The sequence below is a fragment of the Lutjanus erythropterus genome, chromosome 13 (assembly GCF_056507025.1).
Source record: "Lutjanus erythropterus isolate fLutEry1 chromosome 13, fLutEry1.hap2, whole genome shotgun sequence".
In the NCBI taxonomy this organism is placed as follows: Eukaryota; Metazoa; Chordata; class Actinopteri; order Lutjaniformes; family Lutjanidae; genus Lutjanus; species Lutjanus erythropterus.
The window spans coordinates 19,232,025-19,251,311 of record NC_139329.1 but is presented as its reverse complement, the minus strand read 5'-3'; the positions used below and the strand labels follow the sequence as shown (position 1 = coordinate 19,251,311).

General features: G+C 40.7%; 1 protein-coding gene across 1 annotated transcript in view; it reads left to right on the top strand.

Annotated features, from left to right (window-relative positions):
• Positions 1-19,287, top strand: part of pclob (piccolo presynaptic cytomatrix protein b) — a 66,899-nt gene that overhangs the window by 36,046 nt on the left and 11,566 nt on the right. The window contains exons 13-29 of the mRNA XM_084734960.1: positions 437-2,004; positions 2,131-2,396; positions 2,788-3,616; positions 4,103-5,153; positions 7,894-7,962; positions 8,299-8,325; positions 10,252-10,340; positions 10,450-10,525; positions 10,634-10,759; positions 13,275-13,383; positions 13,605-13,672; positions 13,771-14,012; positions 15,452-15,499; positions 15,601-15,731; positions 17,177-17,203; positions 17,671-17,764; positions 19,016-19,087. Of these exons, the coding sequence (XP_084591086.1) occupies positions 437-2,004; positions 2,131-2,396; positions 2,788-3,616; positions 4,103-5,153; positions 7,894-7,962; positions 8,299-8,325; positions 10,252-10,340; positions 10,450-10,525; positions 10,634-10,759; positions 13,275-13,383; positions 13,605-13,672; positions 13,771-14,012; positions 15,452-15,499; positions 15,601-15,731; positions 17,177-17,203; positions 17,671-17,764; positions 19,016-19,087 (4,892 nt within the window). The remainder of the gene's footprint in view (positions 1-436; positions 2,005-2,130; positions 2,397-2,787; positions 3,617-4,102; positions 5,154-7,893; positions 7,963-8,298; positions 8,326-10,251; positions 10,341-10,449; positions 10,526-10,633; positions 10,760-13,274; positions 13,384-13,604; positions 13,673-13,770; positions 14,013-15,451; positions 15,500-15,600; positions 15,732-17,176; positions 17,204-17,670; positions 17,765-19,015; positions 19,088-19,287) is intronic.

Below are 19,287 nucleotides of genomic sequence, written 5' to 3'. Positions count from 1 at the left end.
GCATTTGATTTAATAGTTTTGAAATGTTTGTTTACAAAAGTGGCTTTGCTTTTTAACTTGTATTGTTAAAGTTTAAAAATTTGCTTACTCACAATGCATGTGGTTGTATTCCATTTTAGTTTATTATTTCATGCTTTTCTTAAGTTGTTTAATTTTGTGTTGGTGTCTAATATGAATGTCTCCATTAAATATTAACACCTGCTTGCTTTTGTTTTTTTCTTTTGTCTTCATACAGATGCATGTGTTTGCCTGCGTGTGCTCCCTCAATATTTTGGTTTTGCATCTTGCTAGCCAAAATGACAGATATGCATGCCCAATAGGAGTCTTCTTTTAAGATCTAAATTGCATGACCCTTAAGTAATTTACAGTATAGTATGTTTGTTTATAAATTATAATATATTTGATTAAGTAAAATCTATGTCTTTGATTGTGGCAGGTAAAGCTCTAGACTACACTAGCAAAGCTACAGGAGGCTACCCTGGGATGACTACTGCTCCATACTCCCAGGTCCCTGCAGCTGGATTTGGTGTTAATAGTGTTCTAAGAACCTCAGATGGAATAGTTTACTCCTCTGTTGCTGCCCCAGTTCCATCCACATATGCAATTACAACTCAACCAGGCTCCATCTTTAGCACTACCTTAACACCTACATCAACAGTCCAGAACCAGTCATTGCCACATCCATATGGTTTCATTCCCAGTACAGACCCGGGACAGATAATTCCTTTTGACACTGTGATACCTAAGGAGCTTCTACCCACTGCTTTGGCTGATATCATAACAGGCTATCCAGACATGTACTCAGACACCACCCTGGAAGCAATTGCTGCCTCTCTGGATGCCTTAGCCTCCTCTCCAATATTCCCTGGTTTAGATAATACTAAAATGGCCCAGTATCAGATGGAAAGAGAGTTTCTGGAGCTAGAGAAGCTCAAGCAGCTTTGTCTCGCTGAGGAGCTGGAGTGGGAGAGGCAAGAGATCCAGCGTTACCGTGAACAGGAGCAGCTTATGGTCCAAAGGGAGCTTGAGGAGCTTCAGGCTCTGAAACAGCAGCTTCTCCTGCAGCAAGAGGAAGAGCACCATGCCCACATGGTGGCCCAGCAGGAGACCTATGCCCAGCAGAAAGAGCAGTTGCAGCAAATCCAACAACTCCAACTGCAACTTCAGCGCCAGCTAGATGAGCACTATGGTAGCACTGGTACCACAGGAAACCTCCTAGATGCTAAATATGCAGGGGTCGGGGACAGTGGCCAGTACTGGCCTGTCAAAGATGAGTCTGCAATTCCATCTAGTGGAACTCAGTTTGAGCAAAGACAGGACCAGCTTAATCTAGTAAATAAACTTCAAGCTGATCAAGACACAGGGAAAAAAATAATTGATAGTGGAGTGCAGACAGATGATGAAGACTCAGCAGAGAAGCAGCATGTAGGAAGGAGAAAGAAGAGTAAGAGAAATATTGATAGCTCAGCTCAGACTGATGATGAAGACCAAGATGAATGGGATGCTCCCACAAAAGCTCGGCGACGTTCTCGAAAACATAGCAGCGAGGGGAAACATGGCTCCAAGGTCTCTAGCATTGCTATCCAGACGGTGGCTGAGATATCTGTCCAAACTGACCACTCAGGAACTATCAAACGACCCAATGTCCAGATGGACACTAAGGTGGAAATCGTCAAGCATATCTCAGCTCCAGAGAACTCTCAGAGAGGTGGCAGTCTGAGTTGCCAGACAGACTCGGACAGAAGGCACACACCCATTGAGGTGGGCTACAGCACACACCTGACAGCAGATGTCCCCTCTAAGACCAAAGTCTTCTACAACCAAGTCTCACCGTTATCCCCGGAAAAGTCACTTGGAGGGCAGAGAATGCTGACTGCTGACCCAACCAGATTTTCCTCTGGCCCTCGGATATTAAAGGCTGGTCAGAAGTCTCTATCTGATCCTAAATCCCTTAGTCCTACCACTGAAGACAGGATGAGTGGATACTATGTAGACAGCTATTCTGTAAGTCATAGCAGAATTTAAATCTAAAAAATGCAGCTGTATTCAGAAATGATAATTCTGTGGTTTTTTTATCCTCATGACTGACCAAATGACTGCTTGAATTTCTGATATGATTTTATGTTCCAGGGCCGAGGCTCTCCCTCTAGTACAGGTAAGAAGGTAAAGCGGACACTACCAGACCCCCCTCCCGAGGATGACTCTCTGACAGGACGGTCAGGCTACAGCACCAACTCTGCTCGTCGCCGTCTTGCCCGTAGTACAACAATGGCCCGAGCAAAGATCCTGCAAGATATTGACAAGGAGCTTGATCTGGTGGAGAGAGAATCTTCTAAACTTCGCAAGAAACAGGCTGAGCTTGATGAGGAGGAAAAGGAGATTGACGCCAAGCTACGGTGAGATTTTCCAGAGACAGATTTAACATCAGCACAATTCAGCATACAGGCTTGCACTTTTGTTCTGACCCTGTGGCATTAACTCAGACAAGTAATGTTTGTAACCAAGTAATTCGACATGTATTGATTACAACCAATATCACTGCATTCATCCCTCTCATGCAATTATTATTCCTAATTCATGTGCATGATTCCCCTCTTACTTTGATAGCTTATGGGCTAAAAGGCTGCCTTGACATCACTCAGTGAGACATCTCCACACTCACACATAGTAAAAGGTACTAATGTGTGAGAACCCGGAACATTATTTGCCTCTTTGGTGGCAATGTTCATAAAATTGCTAGTGCCAAAATTGTAAAGCAATATGTACCCTTTTTTCTGATTACTGTAGGTACCTGGAGATGGGTATCAACCGCCGTAAGGAAGCCTTGCTGAAGGAGAGAGAGAAGAGAGAGAGGGCCTATCTCCAGGGGGTGGCAGAGGAAAGAGACTACATGTCAGACAGTGAGGTTAGCAACATCAGAGAAGCCAGGGGTGATGGCCTGGAGAGACCACGGACAGCTCCCCAGTCGGAGTTTGACCAGTTCATCCCCCCACAGACAGAAGCTGATTCCCAGTACAACACACTAACTAGCCCCTACTCTCATTATGCCCAATATGTTCCCCAGACCCAAACAACCAGCCACTACACCCAGCAGAACCTTTATCAGCAGCAGTCCCTTTACCACCAACAGGTTTCTCCTTACCCAACCCTATCCCTCTCACATGCCCAGTCTCAGCCTAGCAGCTTCCAACATGCTCTGCTCTTGCAGCAAGGAAAGCAACGTCAAACCACTCTGTCTGATTTAGAGCCTAAGATCACCACCAACTATGAAGTCATGCGCAACCAGCCTCTGCTCATTGTGCCAACCTCCACAGAAAGTGGTTATGGGGTGGCTCACCTAGGGGGCAAGTATGGCAATTTGGACTTGAGGCTAGGGCTAGAAGAGAGGAGTATGGCCTCTAGTCCCATGTCTAGCATTTCTGCTGATTCCTTTTATGCCGATATTGACCACCACAATGCCAGGAACTATGTGCTGATAGAGGACATAGGGGAGCTCACCAAGGGCTCAACGGGGCTGAGCAACACCGGCTTGGGTTCTGGATTCAACCTGCCTGATAAGGAGTTATCCAAGGCAGACCGACTACTCAGGGCAGCAGAGGTCAGGCGCACAGCAGAGGTAAATACTATACTGTTACATTAGTTTAGCATCCTTATTTTCTCATGTCTTTGCTTTTTAGGAAGCAATTTTACAAATCTGTCACATACAAAATTTGAAAATTTAAGAAAATAGCAAAATGGGTACCACCAAAACAAAGCTTTAGCTAATGTGCTGATACTGTACAGTGTATTGGCTAAACAGTTGCCTTTGTCTATAAAAATTTGCCATCTGTTCCTAAAGGTTCAGCCTTTACACACTCTGCATATGTCAATACAAATTTGGAAGACTAGATTAATAACCCTCTGCAACAACCCGCATGCAAACACTACTTGCTGAAAAACAAATAGAAAGATAAGTCTTGCCACCTCTGTATACATGTTATTATCACTTAGTATTGAGATGGAGTAAATAACGCACATAAAATGCATTTGTTATTATGTGAATTAAATACACGTTATTGTTGAGAAAACACTCAATGTCTGGCATATCATTTTTCCCTTTTAGGTGGCTGATTTTTTAGGCTCAACTCGTCTTCAGGGTTATAGTAAAGGGGAAGATGATACCATGGAGGAGCCTTATGAGCTGAAGCTACTGAAGCAGCAGATCAAGCAGGAGTTCAGGCGAGGAACTGAGGGACTTGAACACTTAACAGGTCTGGGCCTGCCCCAGTATCTCCCCAGTGATAGCAGTTTTCGACACTTTCCTAAAGGAGAAAAATATAGCATCGGCAGGCTTACTCTTGAAAAACAGGCTGCAAAGCAACTCCCAGCAGCTGTGCTTTATCAGAAACAGATGAAGAACAAAAAGGCGCTAATAGACCCCAAGGCCATCACTAAATTTTCCCCAATCCAGGAGAGTAGGGACCTGGAGCCAGACTTTGCAAGCTACATGGGATCTGGGGCCTCCTCTGTGACCAATCTGGCTGCCACAGCTAGATTGCTTCAGGATGAAATTACATTTGGACTAAGAAAGAACTTGTCAGAGCAGCAAAAATATTTGGGCTCCTCCCTAGGGGCCAACCTAGCTGGTTCTCTTAATCTCGGGCAGTCCCTTGGACTGGGATCTGCTATCAGGACCACTGTCCAGGATGATGGCACCTACCCAAGTGGCACTCGTTCTCGACCCTCATCACGCCCCTCCTCCCGCCCATCTTCAGTCTATGGCTTGGATTTATCTATCAAACGGGACCTGTCCAGCTCCTCACTTAGACTGAAAACAGAAGGAGAGGTTCTGGATGCAGCATTTGCCCCTGGGGTGGCCAGAGCAAAGCCAACCAGTTTACCCATTAGCCAAAGCCGGGGCCGTATCCCCATTGTGGCTCAGAACTCTGAAGAGGAGAGTCCTCTGAGCCCAGTGGGGCAGCCTATGGGTATGGCTAGAGCTTCAGCTGGACCTCTCCCACCCATCTCTGCTGACTCCAGGGACCAATTTGGGTCTAGTCATTCCCTGCCTGAGGTACAGCAACATATGAGGGAGGAATCTCGGACACGTGGCTATGATCGAGACATCGCATTCATCATGGATGACTTGCAAGGCGCCATGTCTGACAGCGAAGGTAAATGGAGCCTGAGACTGTTGCAGCAACTTGACTGTGTGGACCTGCTTGTCACGCATGCTAATGCTGAGTGGTCTTACTGACTTTGTGCATTAACTGGCTCTTTCTCAACCATCAGTTCTCCAGATAATTGTTGTTGGTTGTTCGTTACTATATTTCCCTCTGTCACGGTAAATGTCACATTAGATGTTTGCATGCTATTTCCTTTCTTTTGAAAATAATATCTATACATAATACTCTAATGGCCTGAGTTTATGTATGTCACTTATCAGTTCTATCCATGTTTGTTTCGTGATTTCATTAGCATGCTTTTGTTTATTTTACATTGTCTTTACTTCTTTCTACTTACATAATCATCCTTACCTTTAAAACTCTGTGGTAACACAATCGTTGCACAAAACTGGTTCGGTATGTACAAAATCTGTGGGCTTGAACTTTATTCATACATGTTGTCCACATTATGGCTGCCTTATTCTTAGTGAGAGCTTAACATTTATAGAAAATCTAAACAATACATGGTTTACAGTCACCCTAGTGAAAGCATCTACATTAGTGCATTCAGTGAATGCATGGTAGTTATTGAGAATTCACTCCTGCATAAATATTTATTTTAAGAGAGGTTGTGGCAAATAATGGCACATATGATTGGTTATTCAGAAACAAACTTACAGGGCTAGAATGTCAGAGTTTATTTTTTTTAATATTTTAAAATGAGATACCAAGAAAAAACTTGCATACAAAATAAAAGATCCCATTAATGTATAAAGTGTAAGTCTGTCTCAAATACCAAATAAAAATATAAAATAGAATATTTATTCATATGTCCATATGTAAAGTGCCTCATAAACGTAGATCACATTATATACATGACTTATTCATATATTGATTATATGTTTCAAAATGTTTGGTTCGTGGTATTTATAGTGCTTAAGATGCTGTAGACACCATCTGGAAGCTGTCTTAGCTGTAGAAACCTGTAGCAGAACACTTTTACATCAAGGTGTGACAAGGGGTGTCTAGGGATTCTCTCTCTGTTTTTCCAGCCCTCCCCACCAACCGTGTCTTTGTGAGAAGTAGGTCATCCCTGCAGAAAGAAGTATATTTACTTTTCTAAGGCACCCTTTCAGCTATTTTGGAGAACAACTAGCAGCAGAAAGTTTACAGGAATACTGCTGAATCATGGTCTCTCAATGTACTTACTGTAAGTGTTCCGCAAGTGCAGTCTAGGCATTCACTTTGTGTAGTTACTTCTTTCTAACTCCTGGCACCTACCAATCTAAAAGTAATCCAATTGGCAAGACCTTTTATGTCAACCCATACTGCATTGCAAGGACTTTCTCTCAAGGACTGCCATGCAGTTATGTATACTATTGAAAATTATATTAACATCATAATATTGTGTCTCATTTGTGTTGTGTTAACTGTGTTTGTTTTTATATATCTTTAATTTTCTATCTGTATCTGATTTTGCATCCTTGCATGTTGTGCAATATGGTTTTCCATTTCCATCTTAATAAAGTGAATGATTTCTGCTTGTTGGTTGTTGCTCTGGATGTCTCATTGCTATGTGAGATGTCTATGTCCCCTAGTGATTGAAAGCAAATATTGACATATACTATCCCCATATCTGTAAGTGTGGGATTGGTAGTGTTCCTTTAGGTTATGTGAATCCATTTCTGTAGATATCAATATGCCAAATGAAAACATAGTCCATTATTCTTTAGATTTAATTAGATACAGTATGTTATGCATTTAGTTTAAAAAAGTAAACTTAAACTCTGCAAAAAAAAAAAAAAAAACATTTTTAAAGGCCATTGGCTTTTGCAAAACACTTGCCTGGTTGAGACTAAGGGGATTCATATCATTCTCATTGATTATCAGATAAGTCACAATGCATAACAGTAACAAATATATGCTAAACATATTTCCTACTGTAATGCATGGCGACTTATCTGATAATCAATGTGAATGGCATGAAACCCTTTTAAACGTAGTGTCACCCAAACTCTTTTACTGCAAAGCTATACTGTTGCAGCACGTGCAGAATGTGTCTTGTCATTGTCTTGCTGAGATAAGCAGGGACGTGAAAATGTGAACATATGTTGTTCTAAAACCTGTACATTTTTTGGACTAAAGAGAGAAAGGACCACAGATTAACTTTAAAAACCAGGTGGTCAGGTAGCTTAGTTGGTAGAGGGTTCGCCCCATGTATTGAGGCTATGGCTCCTCTGCAGTGGACATGGGCTAGACTCCAGCCTGTGGCCCTTTGTCACATGTAATCTCCCCCCACTCTCTCCCCATTTCCTGTCATATCAATAAAGCCATAAAAAGGTCAAAGAAAACTAGCATATGTGTTGTAATGAGGGGGAGGAGGTGCCCATGGCATGGCTAACTGTCACATCTGTGGAGGCCCCATTAATGCTGAGGGGCTGCCATCCAGACTGTCTTTTTTTCGAGATGTCCTGCTTACTTCAGCAAGACAATGCCAAGACACACCCTACACGTGTTACAGCAACACGGCTTTGCAGTAAAATAGTTTGGTTGAAACTAAGTTTAAGAGGGTTTCAAGTCTTTCACACTGATTATCAGATAAATCACAATGCATAACAGTACAAATATATTTAGCATCTTTAGCTTTGTTTTTGGACATTTTTTAAAAGATTAGTATGGTTAAATTCATGATAAGAAGGTGATATTTGTCCTGACCCCATGTAAAAGTGTCCATCTGCCTTGATTACAGCACTAAGTGAGTCCATGCTGGCTTTGAACAGAGATGATGCCAGAATCTTTCATGAAAGTATCAGACACGGTAGAGTATCTTACAGTACTAGATAACACCCCTTACTTTCCTGGTAATACTATGGCTCAGTCTTACATGAATTGATAGATAGCCTTTTTCCCTAAAATGTGTTTTATATGTGTTTCACAATGCTTCTTCTTAAATTTGTAAACTGTCTGACAGGCAAGTAATGTCAGACTGGCAGTAATTTCAAGCATGTATCTTACATTGACTACTGCTTCCAGTGCATGTGCTGAAGTATACTCACAATACAAATCTAGTCTTAGCCCAGTTCCTGTAGTTTGTTAGATTAATGACAATATGTTGAACGCATTTCTGAAAAAAACATATAACTTTGTACCCCAGCTGGAGGCCCAAACTGGAATATAGAAGGTGAGACAGCATCCTAATTTCCATGTAGTTATAGTAGAGACTGTATGCCTCCATGCCGCACATCATGGTTCTGAATGATCCACGTCTCTGGTTGATTTTTGTAAACATACCAGACTCATTCTGGAATGACCCACATCTCAATAGTACACGATACATGTCATTTAGTAGATCTCTAGTTGACATATCTGATCCATTCTCAAATGAACCCCATCTCAGTGACACTGGATATCTTTTATGTGTCATTTTGCTGTAGTAACTTCAGTTATACATCATTCTGGAATGACTGCACATCACGGTGGTTCTGTAAGCATATCAGACCCATTCCCAGTATTCATGTTCATGCACTTTTGCAAAAAAAATCACGTGTATACTGTGTGATCATGCTTAAGTGTTAGCACAAACATATGTTTGAATTGCTATTCAGTGCAAATATGTTAAGGCATTTCCTCCAAATCTGTAGAGAATTCTGAAGGTCGATGTTGCCACTCCAACTCTGAAAACACTAATATTGATAAGAACTGCTAAGAGTTCACAAGTAATTCAAGACGTGTAGATAACAGGCAACATTTACCTTCAGCATAAATGGTCATCGGCTTTTCTCTTCATCATTACTGCTGCATCTCCTTGGTGGACTTAGATCATTGATAATACAAAGAGACGTTTGGCAGACCTGTGCACATTCTATCCTTAGTGACAGTCAATTGCATTGGACACCAAAGTGATGACTCACATTTCTATGTAGAACATTTCCCACCAACATGCCTCGTTTCCATGGCTTTTCTAGATTATTTTTACTTTAACAATACTTCAAGTTTTCTGGGCTTTGCAATAATAATTCTAAAATGTGTCACAAGACATCCACTGTCTTTCAGGTATTACAGATGTATTAGTTGCTGTCTAGATGGTTTCAGGTGGTTCACGGCACACTGCACTTACAGTACTTCATAAATTAGTTCACATAGTACAGTACCACTTCACATTATATAGTTTTTGATCCCATCACTGTGTCATTCCAATGTAGTGGTATCAACTAAACTTTTTTCAGTAACTTAAAGCAAATATTAAGTTAAATCATTTTAAAATATTTTAGTTTTTATTTTCAGGCCACTTAAACTCATTATTCTGCCCATGTTCACTTAACTCACATTTTTAAGACAGCAGGGGAGGATACATTTTTAAGATGGACAAGCTTAAAATGATTTACAGTGTGTACTATGAGTTTCAAGTGGAATTGAAAGATTTAAATACCGTGGAGATATTTCTCCCCCTCTACCCCTCAAATTACTTCCTCAAGAAAAAATACAGTACAAAAACTGTTAGTTATCTGGCTATATAAATTGGGTATTATTATTATTATTATTATTATTATTATTATTATTATTATTATTATTATTATTATTATTATTATTATTATTTGGAAAACTCCAACCCACAATGTTTTGACTGAATTTATTTAATATCATAAAACATAGTTTCCTGGGGCTTCTTTCAACATTGTTTCATATACAGCAGCTATGAAAATGTGGAGCCCTGACACTCAAACAGGGAGCATTGTATGGTATCAAAAGCATACCAAACCTAAAATGCTCTTAAAAATGATTCATCCTTCATTCAGAGTTTGTAGCGATCATTTGATCTCACAGACGGTACGGATAGGATGGAACTGAGGTTATACTTCTTTGCTTTCACCTATCCAGTCAGGACAGATCAGAGATCTTCCTACATTTGAGCAAGCAAACAGGGATGGATGTGTGACAAACTTTGCGATGCATACTAGAAACCTTTCACTAAAGCTTGATTGCAAGATTGATCTCTGCCCAAGTTGTCATTACCATGTGTAATGCAGAGATTTATCAAGCTTTCAGGTATATATTAGGTGTGTGCTTGTGGGTACATGGATTTTAACCACTCCTTCTCCCTGCCCAGCGTACCACTTGAGGAGAGAGGACACAGATTGGTTTGATAAGCCAAGAGAAGGACATCCGCAGAGTGGAAACATGTCAGACAGGAGACAGGTGAGATCCAAGCTAATGGCATTTAAATTGACACTATGCTGTCTGCTGAATGTCTTCTGTAAGGAAACCTACTTTTCTCACGCTGTAAATTCCCTAAAATCTCTCTCAGATGAAACTGGTTCCATATGCCTTCCCTCACACTCGCATTAAGCTTAAGAGAGACATGAAGGACACCAGTGTGTCAGGTAAGGCACACACAGGAACACACAGACACATCATACAGCGACTATGCACACAATCATTTCCTATCACGGTTTTGCTAATTAGGATTTGTATGTTTACTTTTCCCTCAGGCAACGGACTTGGGATTCGTGTGGTTGGTGGGAAGGAGATTCCGGGGAGCAGAGGAGAGATTGGAGCCTACATCGCCAAGGTTATCCCTGGTGGTGCGGCAGAACAAACAGGGAAAGTTGTAGAGGGTAAGTGAAGGATGAGAGAAGGAAGTGGTGTTCATCAGGATAACATTCACCTTTGGAATTTGAAAACAAAATACAACATTTTTTGAATATTTTTGACTCTGTCATTTGGTCAGTTATGTAATTTTTAATGCAAAGTTGACATTGTCTGAGATGCCTTTGTTATGGCAACATAACCTGTCAGTGACTTTGTCAGGACAACCTGACTTAATCACACTTAAAGAAAGTGTCTAACTTTGTGTTTTAACAATATGTCACATGCGGCTGGTTTTTACACTGGCTATCATGAGACCATTATAAATATGTCATGAATGTTTTCCTTGACTTCGTGCAAAGTGGTACATTTTGGACTTGTCATAAAGATGTCATTAAGTTTTATTGCACTGTTAAGTGCTTTTGTCCAGTACCAAGATGATTGAGCTTACAGAGTTAGCTGATGGACAGACAGCAGTTAGCTAGTTTACTTATCGTTAAAGTAGGCTAACTGCTGTCTGCTGGTGTAGCTGGAGTTTAGTTAGTTAGCTCAGTTAGCCGTGGAGCTATCCAGGAGCCAAACATGGCACGAAAACCACCATGGTACTGTAATCTCTGTCCAACTGGCTCCTGTTGGTCTGATACATTTTTTTCTCAGGAAATGTCACCACATTATGACACCATTAACAAAACCATTTCACAGTGTAATTAAACTTAATGGCATTTTTATGACAAGTCCAAAATGTCCCACTTTAATCGAAGTCAAGGAAAACATTCATGACACAGTTATAATGGTGGCAAAACCAACCACATATGATAATATAACATAATGTTAAAACATAAAGCTTGCAAATGTCAAGTTGTCATTGCAAAGGCATCTCACATAATGTCAACTTAATGTCAATATGTCACTTTTAATGCAAAAAATGACATAATTGACCGAATGACACTTAACAGCCATAAACAAAGACTCATTCATGTTCATGTCAGGTGTCATGACAGGGTTATGACCTAATGACAGCCTTATGCAAACCCCTTCAAACTAAGTGTTACCAAAAAAGCTACACATTTCCATCATTAAAAACCTGTTGTTCAAAATGAAGGTATAGAGGGTGTATTCATCTGACTTTGCTTGGAAAGATACTGTACAGAAATATAATTTCTGAGGCCTGAGATATTAATGGTGGAAATGTGAATCTTTAAACCAGAATATTATTAATTTTGGAGCAATGTAAGCCTGCACTAAATCCCTGCCTGATTCGCTGAATTCCAGATGGAGAGAGATGTGAAAGGCTGCTGTAGCCTTCTGTGGTGTGGTCTGTCATGTCTCATTCTCTGACACATCACATCCAAACACAGAAAAAGCCTGTCAACTCTCCCTCCACAGCACTGGGCTGTGTTAGTCATTAGACTATATTTAGCATCATTATAGACACACAAATACACACAGGCAGGCTTTGACAAACACACACACAATAATTAGCCCCATGAACATTTAAAAAAAATCCTGCTAAATTTGTACTTGAATTTTTTAAATGATTGATCTTCAAATGTTTTTCATTTGGACAGAGAAGAGCCTGAATATCAATAGTAATTCCGGCAGGATATTTTTAGGACAAGATTGGTTCTAGTTTCCCTCTTCAATGGGAACTCCACCACAGGGACTGCCATGACTTTGCGATTGCACAAGGGAGGGAGTGAAGGACAGATCATCTAATATATTTCTTCTTCTGTATCTGGTTTGGTGTATTTCATTCCTTTTTTGATTAGAAATAATATGAAATAAAATGTCAGGCTGCCTTTTCATGGTATTATTAGTTAGTAATAATGAAGAAGGAATGGTGGTCAGGCAATGTTTACCTTCTAGCATATGCTGAATTGTAACTATGCAAATGTGATGTTTATGTTTCACTGAAAGAGAATGGCAGCCGAACATGCCTACAGGTGAAAAGAGAAATTAAGTGGGGGAGGATATGGTGAATTATATATAGAGAGGGAATCATCTAAATGAGCACTGGCTCAAGCAGAAGGATACGGAAATATTAATTCAAGCCTTTATTGTCACAGCAGCTGGTGAGGTCTAGTCTGAAGACCAGTTTTCAGTTGTGTAAGTGAGGCCTCATACAGTTGGAAGCTTGAGTTTGCTGTGCTCTGAGTTTTGTATGTTATATCTGCAATATATTTTCATATTATGGTTTGAAGTGTATTGTTTTGTCTCACTTCTTTGTTTTTTGAGAAAAAACAAATAAGACTGTGTGCAAAACCTTAGTTTCATAATGCTGTGCTTTGTGTGTAATATAATAATGTAATGTCAAAGCCAACACAAAACCCAAACTGACAATTATATTATTAAAATTTTCCCTCTGGGCGTGCTACAAACTGAAGTATTACTTCTGTTATGTGAGCATGTAGGCTGCACTATTCAGATTGTTTCATGTGTAGAGACGGGGTGAAATGAATTTGCCACAGGCTACAACATATTGTCTGGGAATTGGTAAGACCATTTCATATCTGAATCTGCCTGCTCGCCTTTATCACACCACAGGAATGCAGGTGTTGGAGTGGAACGGAGTCCCTCTAACGGCAAAGACTTACGAAGAAGTGCAGTGCATCATGGGCCAGCCATGTGCAGAGGCGGAGCTCTGTGTGAGACTGTGAGTTACATCTGTCATCGTTTATCCCTCTATCCCACCGAAACTCCTACATGTTTAGTTGCAATATGGTGTTCTGCACCCATGTACACCTTCTCTCCTCCCTCCTGTCCCTTGTCTTCATTCCACACCCCTTCATCTGACAAATATCACTGTATGACTGATTACTGCTAAGATACACTGGTTGATATTCCATCATAAATTTCCTGTATGGATCCAAACAGTGACCTTAATATGCTGTCTGACCCTGAGCACCCACAAGCCCTGGAGCACCATGTCCAGCTTAAGGCTGGTATGTACAAGGATTTGTTGATACGTCTGCATGCATGCATGTATCTGTGTACCTATTTCACATCATTACAACACGCATTACTATACATATTGTCTCAGTAGGTGGGCAGCGTTCCCCTGGAGTGGACCCTAAGCAATTGGCAGCAGAACTGCAGAAGGTGTCCCAGCAGCAGGCTCCTGGTGTGGCTGGATCAGGAGTTGGGCCTGGGGGTTTGGGGGTTCTCTCCGCACTGGAGCGCTCTGCTCTCCTCCACTCTGGTACTGGATCGGCTGCCTCGAGTGGCGTGCCAAGCCCCGGCCAGCCTGCCTCCCCCGCCATAAACAAGAAACAACGACACAAGGTAGGAGATTTGGACGTCTCAGACACACTTCAGTTGTGAAGAGCTCACTTTACAAAGTGACGACCAGAGGGAATGTAAATGGTGAGCAGGGAGAGCAAGGACGAAAATATAGGAGGGACAGTTGCAACACAGACCTTTTCTCTTGTTCAAGTCCGCACAAGATATCCCCATCATTAAGTCCACAGCTGAAAATCATCCCAATCTGATCTGTTTTGTCAGAGTGACAGTCGAAAAACTGATTTTTCACATGGAAAGTAAAAATGAAAGTTTTCTGTTTTTAGGGTAATGTTTATTTGTTAAAAATTGAAATGTACGCATATCATCTGTTAGACATATCAGTAGGCTAGGTATCAGCACAGGTTTAATTTATCATACAGACACCAGGGACAAAAGTAACATGGTGAAAATGCCCAGGGTCAGGATGAGGAAGACAAGAGAGGTCTCACCAGTCCAGATGTGTATGTTAGAGTGTCTTAGAGAAGGCCAAAAGTAACTACGTGCAATGTCAACTTCCAGTCTGATTGCATCTAACTCATTTATCCAAAATGTTAAAATAAAATGGAATTGATAGAGTAAACGTGTACGTTGTTCACAATGAAATATAGTTACTCTGCATAGGGAAATACAAAAAACTTATATTGTTGCTCCTTTTCTCCCCTACAGTTTTAAGCTGCAGTCTGTGGAGTCCTGTGTCATGTGCCTCCATTAGTATTACATCATACAACAGTGCAAAGGGGAGGTTACATGTGAAGGTCAAATGGTGCAATTGTGTTCATCAAAGACTGACAGGCCAATTATACTGGAACAAGAACACTGTGTGGTGCAGTCCTTGACCCTGGGTTTTAGGTGCCTTTACACATGAAATGGGCAATATGTAGACTGACATAAATGCTTATGAGTAACAAATGTTAAAATGCTTTATACCTGAAGGCTTGTCACACTAACATACAAAAGAGGATGCAATATTTAACACAGACAGTGATTAATACAGAGCGTGAAACATGAAACAGACAGTAGAAGTACACTCTATTTGTACATTAGAATATGTCTCATAAATAGCAATTTTTATCAATCTCTAAGCACCTCAAATAATTGATTAACCTTCTCAAACTTCACTGGAGGACTTTTCCAGCCAATTACATGGCTCAGATCGTCAAATATCTCTGGAGGCTCATAGATCCGGTGAGAAATCTTTACTCAGCCTCTTCTCTACAAGGGCAACCCATTCATCTGTACGCTGACAATATTTCAAGAGTGAAGTCAGAGTGCCATTTACTGCAATCTAATCCCAGGGTAATGGCTCAAGTCTGATATGAATTTTTCTTTGTGGTCAGGTCAGTTCTGTCAGCACTGTCCGCGTCTTTTTGACTAATCATGAAACAATCATTTTATAGCCTTTATATTCTCTTTTTTTTTGTTTCTTTGCTTTTTTCATATAGCCAACAGAGGTAATGAGGATACCTCATCCCATCACTGGAGAAATTCAGGTATAAAAACACAATTTTATCATAGCACAGATTTTTTTTTTTTTCCCCAGCTGTAGTTTGATCTTTGTCACACAGCCTCCATTCCACTCGTTTTTCCTTAGCTCCAGATCAACTATGACAGAAACCTAGGAAACCTGATCGTCCACGTCCTGCAGGCTAGAAACCTGGCCCCAAGGGACAACGACGGCTACTCTGACCCTTTCGTCAAGGTCTACCTCTTACCTGGGAGAGGGTGAGCTCTGAGTTTGTTTGAGTATTCACAAATGTCTGGTCTGTGTCTCCCTTTCTGCTTCTGTGTCTGTCTTGTTTCCTCTCCCCCTATTTCTTTCTGACTGTGTATTGACCGTGCTGTATGGAACTGACTAACTACTTGAGTTTGTATGAGAGAATGAGACCGGACATGATGACATGAGGCAGTCATTTGTAGTGCAATTGGATTCAATCTCTGAGAATCAATGGGTGGGTGTGTGAGAAGAGATCTTTTAACACACTGCAACAGTATAATGTGTCAATCTACCTGGTCATAGACATGCTACCTGTGTGGGAATACACTCTACACTATGCTGTATTTACAGGCTGTTAGACCCTTATTAGACTTTATTAGAGGGTAATTTGGGACACACTATAGAACTGTACTGTAAAGTAAAGTGATGTGTCCCTTATTACCCTCTAATCAAGTGTCTGATACTGTCTATAAAGAACACATTATTTCAAAAGTGAAATCCTATTTAAAAACTATATGTGAACCAGATTCCCAAGTAAAAGTCAAATTTATAGAGGTACAGAAGAGGAATATTTTGTCTAGCGGGGACTTATTGTAATATTGTAGGGAGATAATGTGATTTGATCAGAGAAGTAGGCATCAGTCTTGTCTACTCTGCCAATTCTATGGGACCATTAAAGTAGATATGTGATTTCACTTTAGTTTACGGTACAGTTCCTCTGTAATGTGTTCCTAATTACCATCTAATACTGTCTAATAAAGAATATATTATTTCTAGTTTTTGTCCAATTTAATACAAAGTACAACTTAGCTTCCTACTGGAAGGATAATGTAAAATAAGGTGTTACCACTCATTCTTACTGACTAAAGTGAGTATTTTAGCATTGTCCCAGTATTATGTCGCAAGCTTCCTCCTCTTATCCTGTCTGCTCCAACATCTTCCCAAGAGCCAGCGAACAGCAAGAGAGAGGATCGATACAGCCTTTATCTGCTGTGTAACAGTATCTGCTCTTAGATAATGACCCCATCAGACCTGTTTATGAGATTATAAACCCTCTCTACCTACACGCTGTAGAAGTTACAAATGAAAGCTCCATAGGAGAGCACTTTTGTCCTCCTGCTGTTTCATTTGAAGAGCATTTTCAAAATGTATTTGTCTAACATTATAGCCGTAGAGTGCACAGCCATGGCATCTCAGCGATAGCTCAGCATAGTGAATTAGTCACTCACCCATGAGCCCGTTGTAATCATTGTGAGGTTTTTTGGTCTTGCATCACATACATTGCTCAGGCACAAAAACAGTGATACACCCTGCAGAGAATATTGATTGCCTCAGCTCTCTATCCTTTACTGCCTTTTCTTTGAGCTCTCTGGGCTTCTCTGACAGTTTTTTGTGTTTTTGCTTTTCTTGTTTGTGATATCTGCCCTCCTCTTCCTCTTCTGGACTCCCTCAGCCAAGTCATGGTTGTCCAGAATGCAAGGTAGTGTGGTGCTGATCTTTTGCTTTTAGTTGGTGTTCTGTTTTCCTTTTCTGTAAATTATGTCTCCAAAGTGGTTTTCCATCCTTTTGTTGTGGCCTTTGTTGTTTGTCCAATTATCTGCTCTATTTCATGGTGTTTAAGAACACTCCTATCATTGCTTTTTTCTCTCTGTGCCTCTCACTTTAACTCTCCTTAGCTTCTATCCCTGAAGTAATTTGTGATTTTGTAAAAAAGCATCTCAGTCAAAACAAGACAATTAAAATAAGATAATTAAGAAAACATTTACATTTGAATTTGTTTTCTGATGTCTCTACACAACAGGAGATTGGTTATTTTACAGTCATCTTTACAGTCCACATCTATTGAGTATATCACAGTTTGGTGAATGTTTGCCATGGGGTCAGACGGGGAATTTTTTAAAAATGTATTACTAACAACAAATCATTCTGAATATCATGACTTATCAGTGCCGATAACAAGAGGAGGACCAGATATGCCCAGAAGACCATGAACCCAGAGTGGAACCAGACTGTCATCTACAAGAACATTCACTTGGAACAGGTACTGTGCAAAATGATATTAACACACACATCAGTGTACATACACACACACTTTCACTCTCTCTCTTGCTTGTGCAGTTACTGTATGTGCTGTAGGCCACTTTGGGTGAAGTGGATGTCTTATACTCTTATTAGGATTCTGTCCTCATGTCTTGTCCCCAGGGCTGTACTCAGTATCCCTGTGCAACCTCTTATCAGCACTCCCAAGACTCAAGTTAACAACCATCATTTCTGCTCTCACACAGTCTCAACATAGACAGCCTCACTGCCTTTCATTTTAACAAAAAGAGTGATAGAAACTTGGTAATCATGTGCCTGTGTCCTCGTCTGTCATTGTGCAAGTGTTAATGTGTACATTGCTGTGTGTGTGTGTGTGTGTGTGTGTGTGTGTGTGTGTGTGTGTGTGTGTGTGTGTGTGTGTTCTTTGGTGTTTGCTTGGAGCATGTGTTGTTTGTGGCAGAACACTGCACAGACAATAATTACATTTGTGAGGGATGAGTGCAGATGTGGTAGCTTTAGTGGTCAGAAAGTAGAGGCCTTCTGTGGAGGCAGAGGATTCATTGGCTCCTCTGAGGCTGCCCTCTGTTCATCACGTCTCACTGCCGGCCGGAGCAGCCTTCAAGATGCTGCTGCATCGCTCATTCGCCCACCCACCACCCCCTGAAATATGTTTCCATCTCCTCCCACATGTTCCTACACACACATTTTCACAGATGCATGCACATATGCATGGACATCAGGGTTTGGTCAGATTGCTTTGTCATGTTACTGAATACAAATTACATGGCCGTTTTTGTAATTAGGATGTAATCCATTTAATTACAAAAAATGTAATCTAATCTGATCTAATTTTATCTAATCTTTACTTTTAGATTACTTAAAAACCAAACACTGAAAATATGGCACATTATACCAAAAAGAGTTATTTATTTTTTGTAATCTGATTACTTACTTCCAATGATCTCTAACCTGTTACCACTCAATCCTGATGGATGTGCATTGGAGCAAACCAAATCTAATGTAACCCCTCATTTCCTTGCTGATTACAGTAAATGACCCTCCTACTGCAGGTTTGTATTTATGCATGCGCTGCACATACAGTGGGCCTGAGCTGTTTCTTTCATGCTTCTTCCACCCCCACACACACAAACACAGGCACACTCATATTCACATACACATTTCTCTCCCCCACACATACATATGCACACAGGATCTGCCGTTATAATCGGTGCCCCTCACTCTTTCTATCCAGTTAAAGAAGAAGACACTGGAGGTGACAGTGTGGGACTATGACAGATCCTCCTCCAATGACTTCCTTGGAGAAGTGAGTGCTTTTTGGAATCTGAATCACACGTCTGAAAATGTCAAATGCATTTAGTATTTACCTCGCACAAAAGGTTTCTGCTCCTTTATTTTTATTTATTTATTTATTTATTTTTGATGGACCAGCTAACCTAATAATATTAGCCTTATCTCTTTCCTCTCATAAACTCAGAAGTCAGGCTTTGCTTCTTGCCTGTAAAT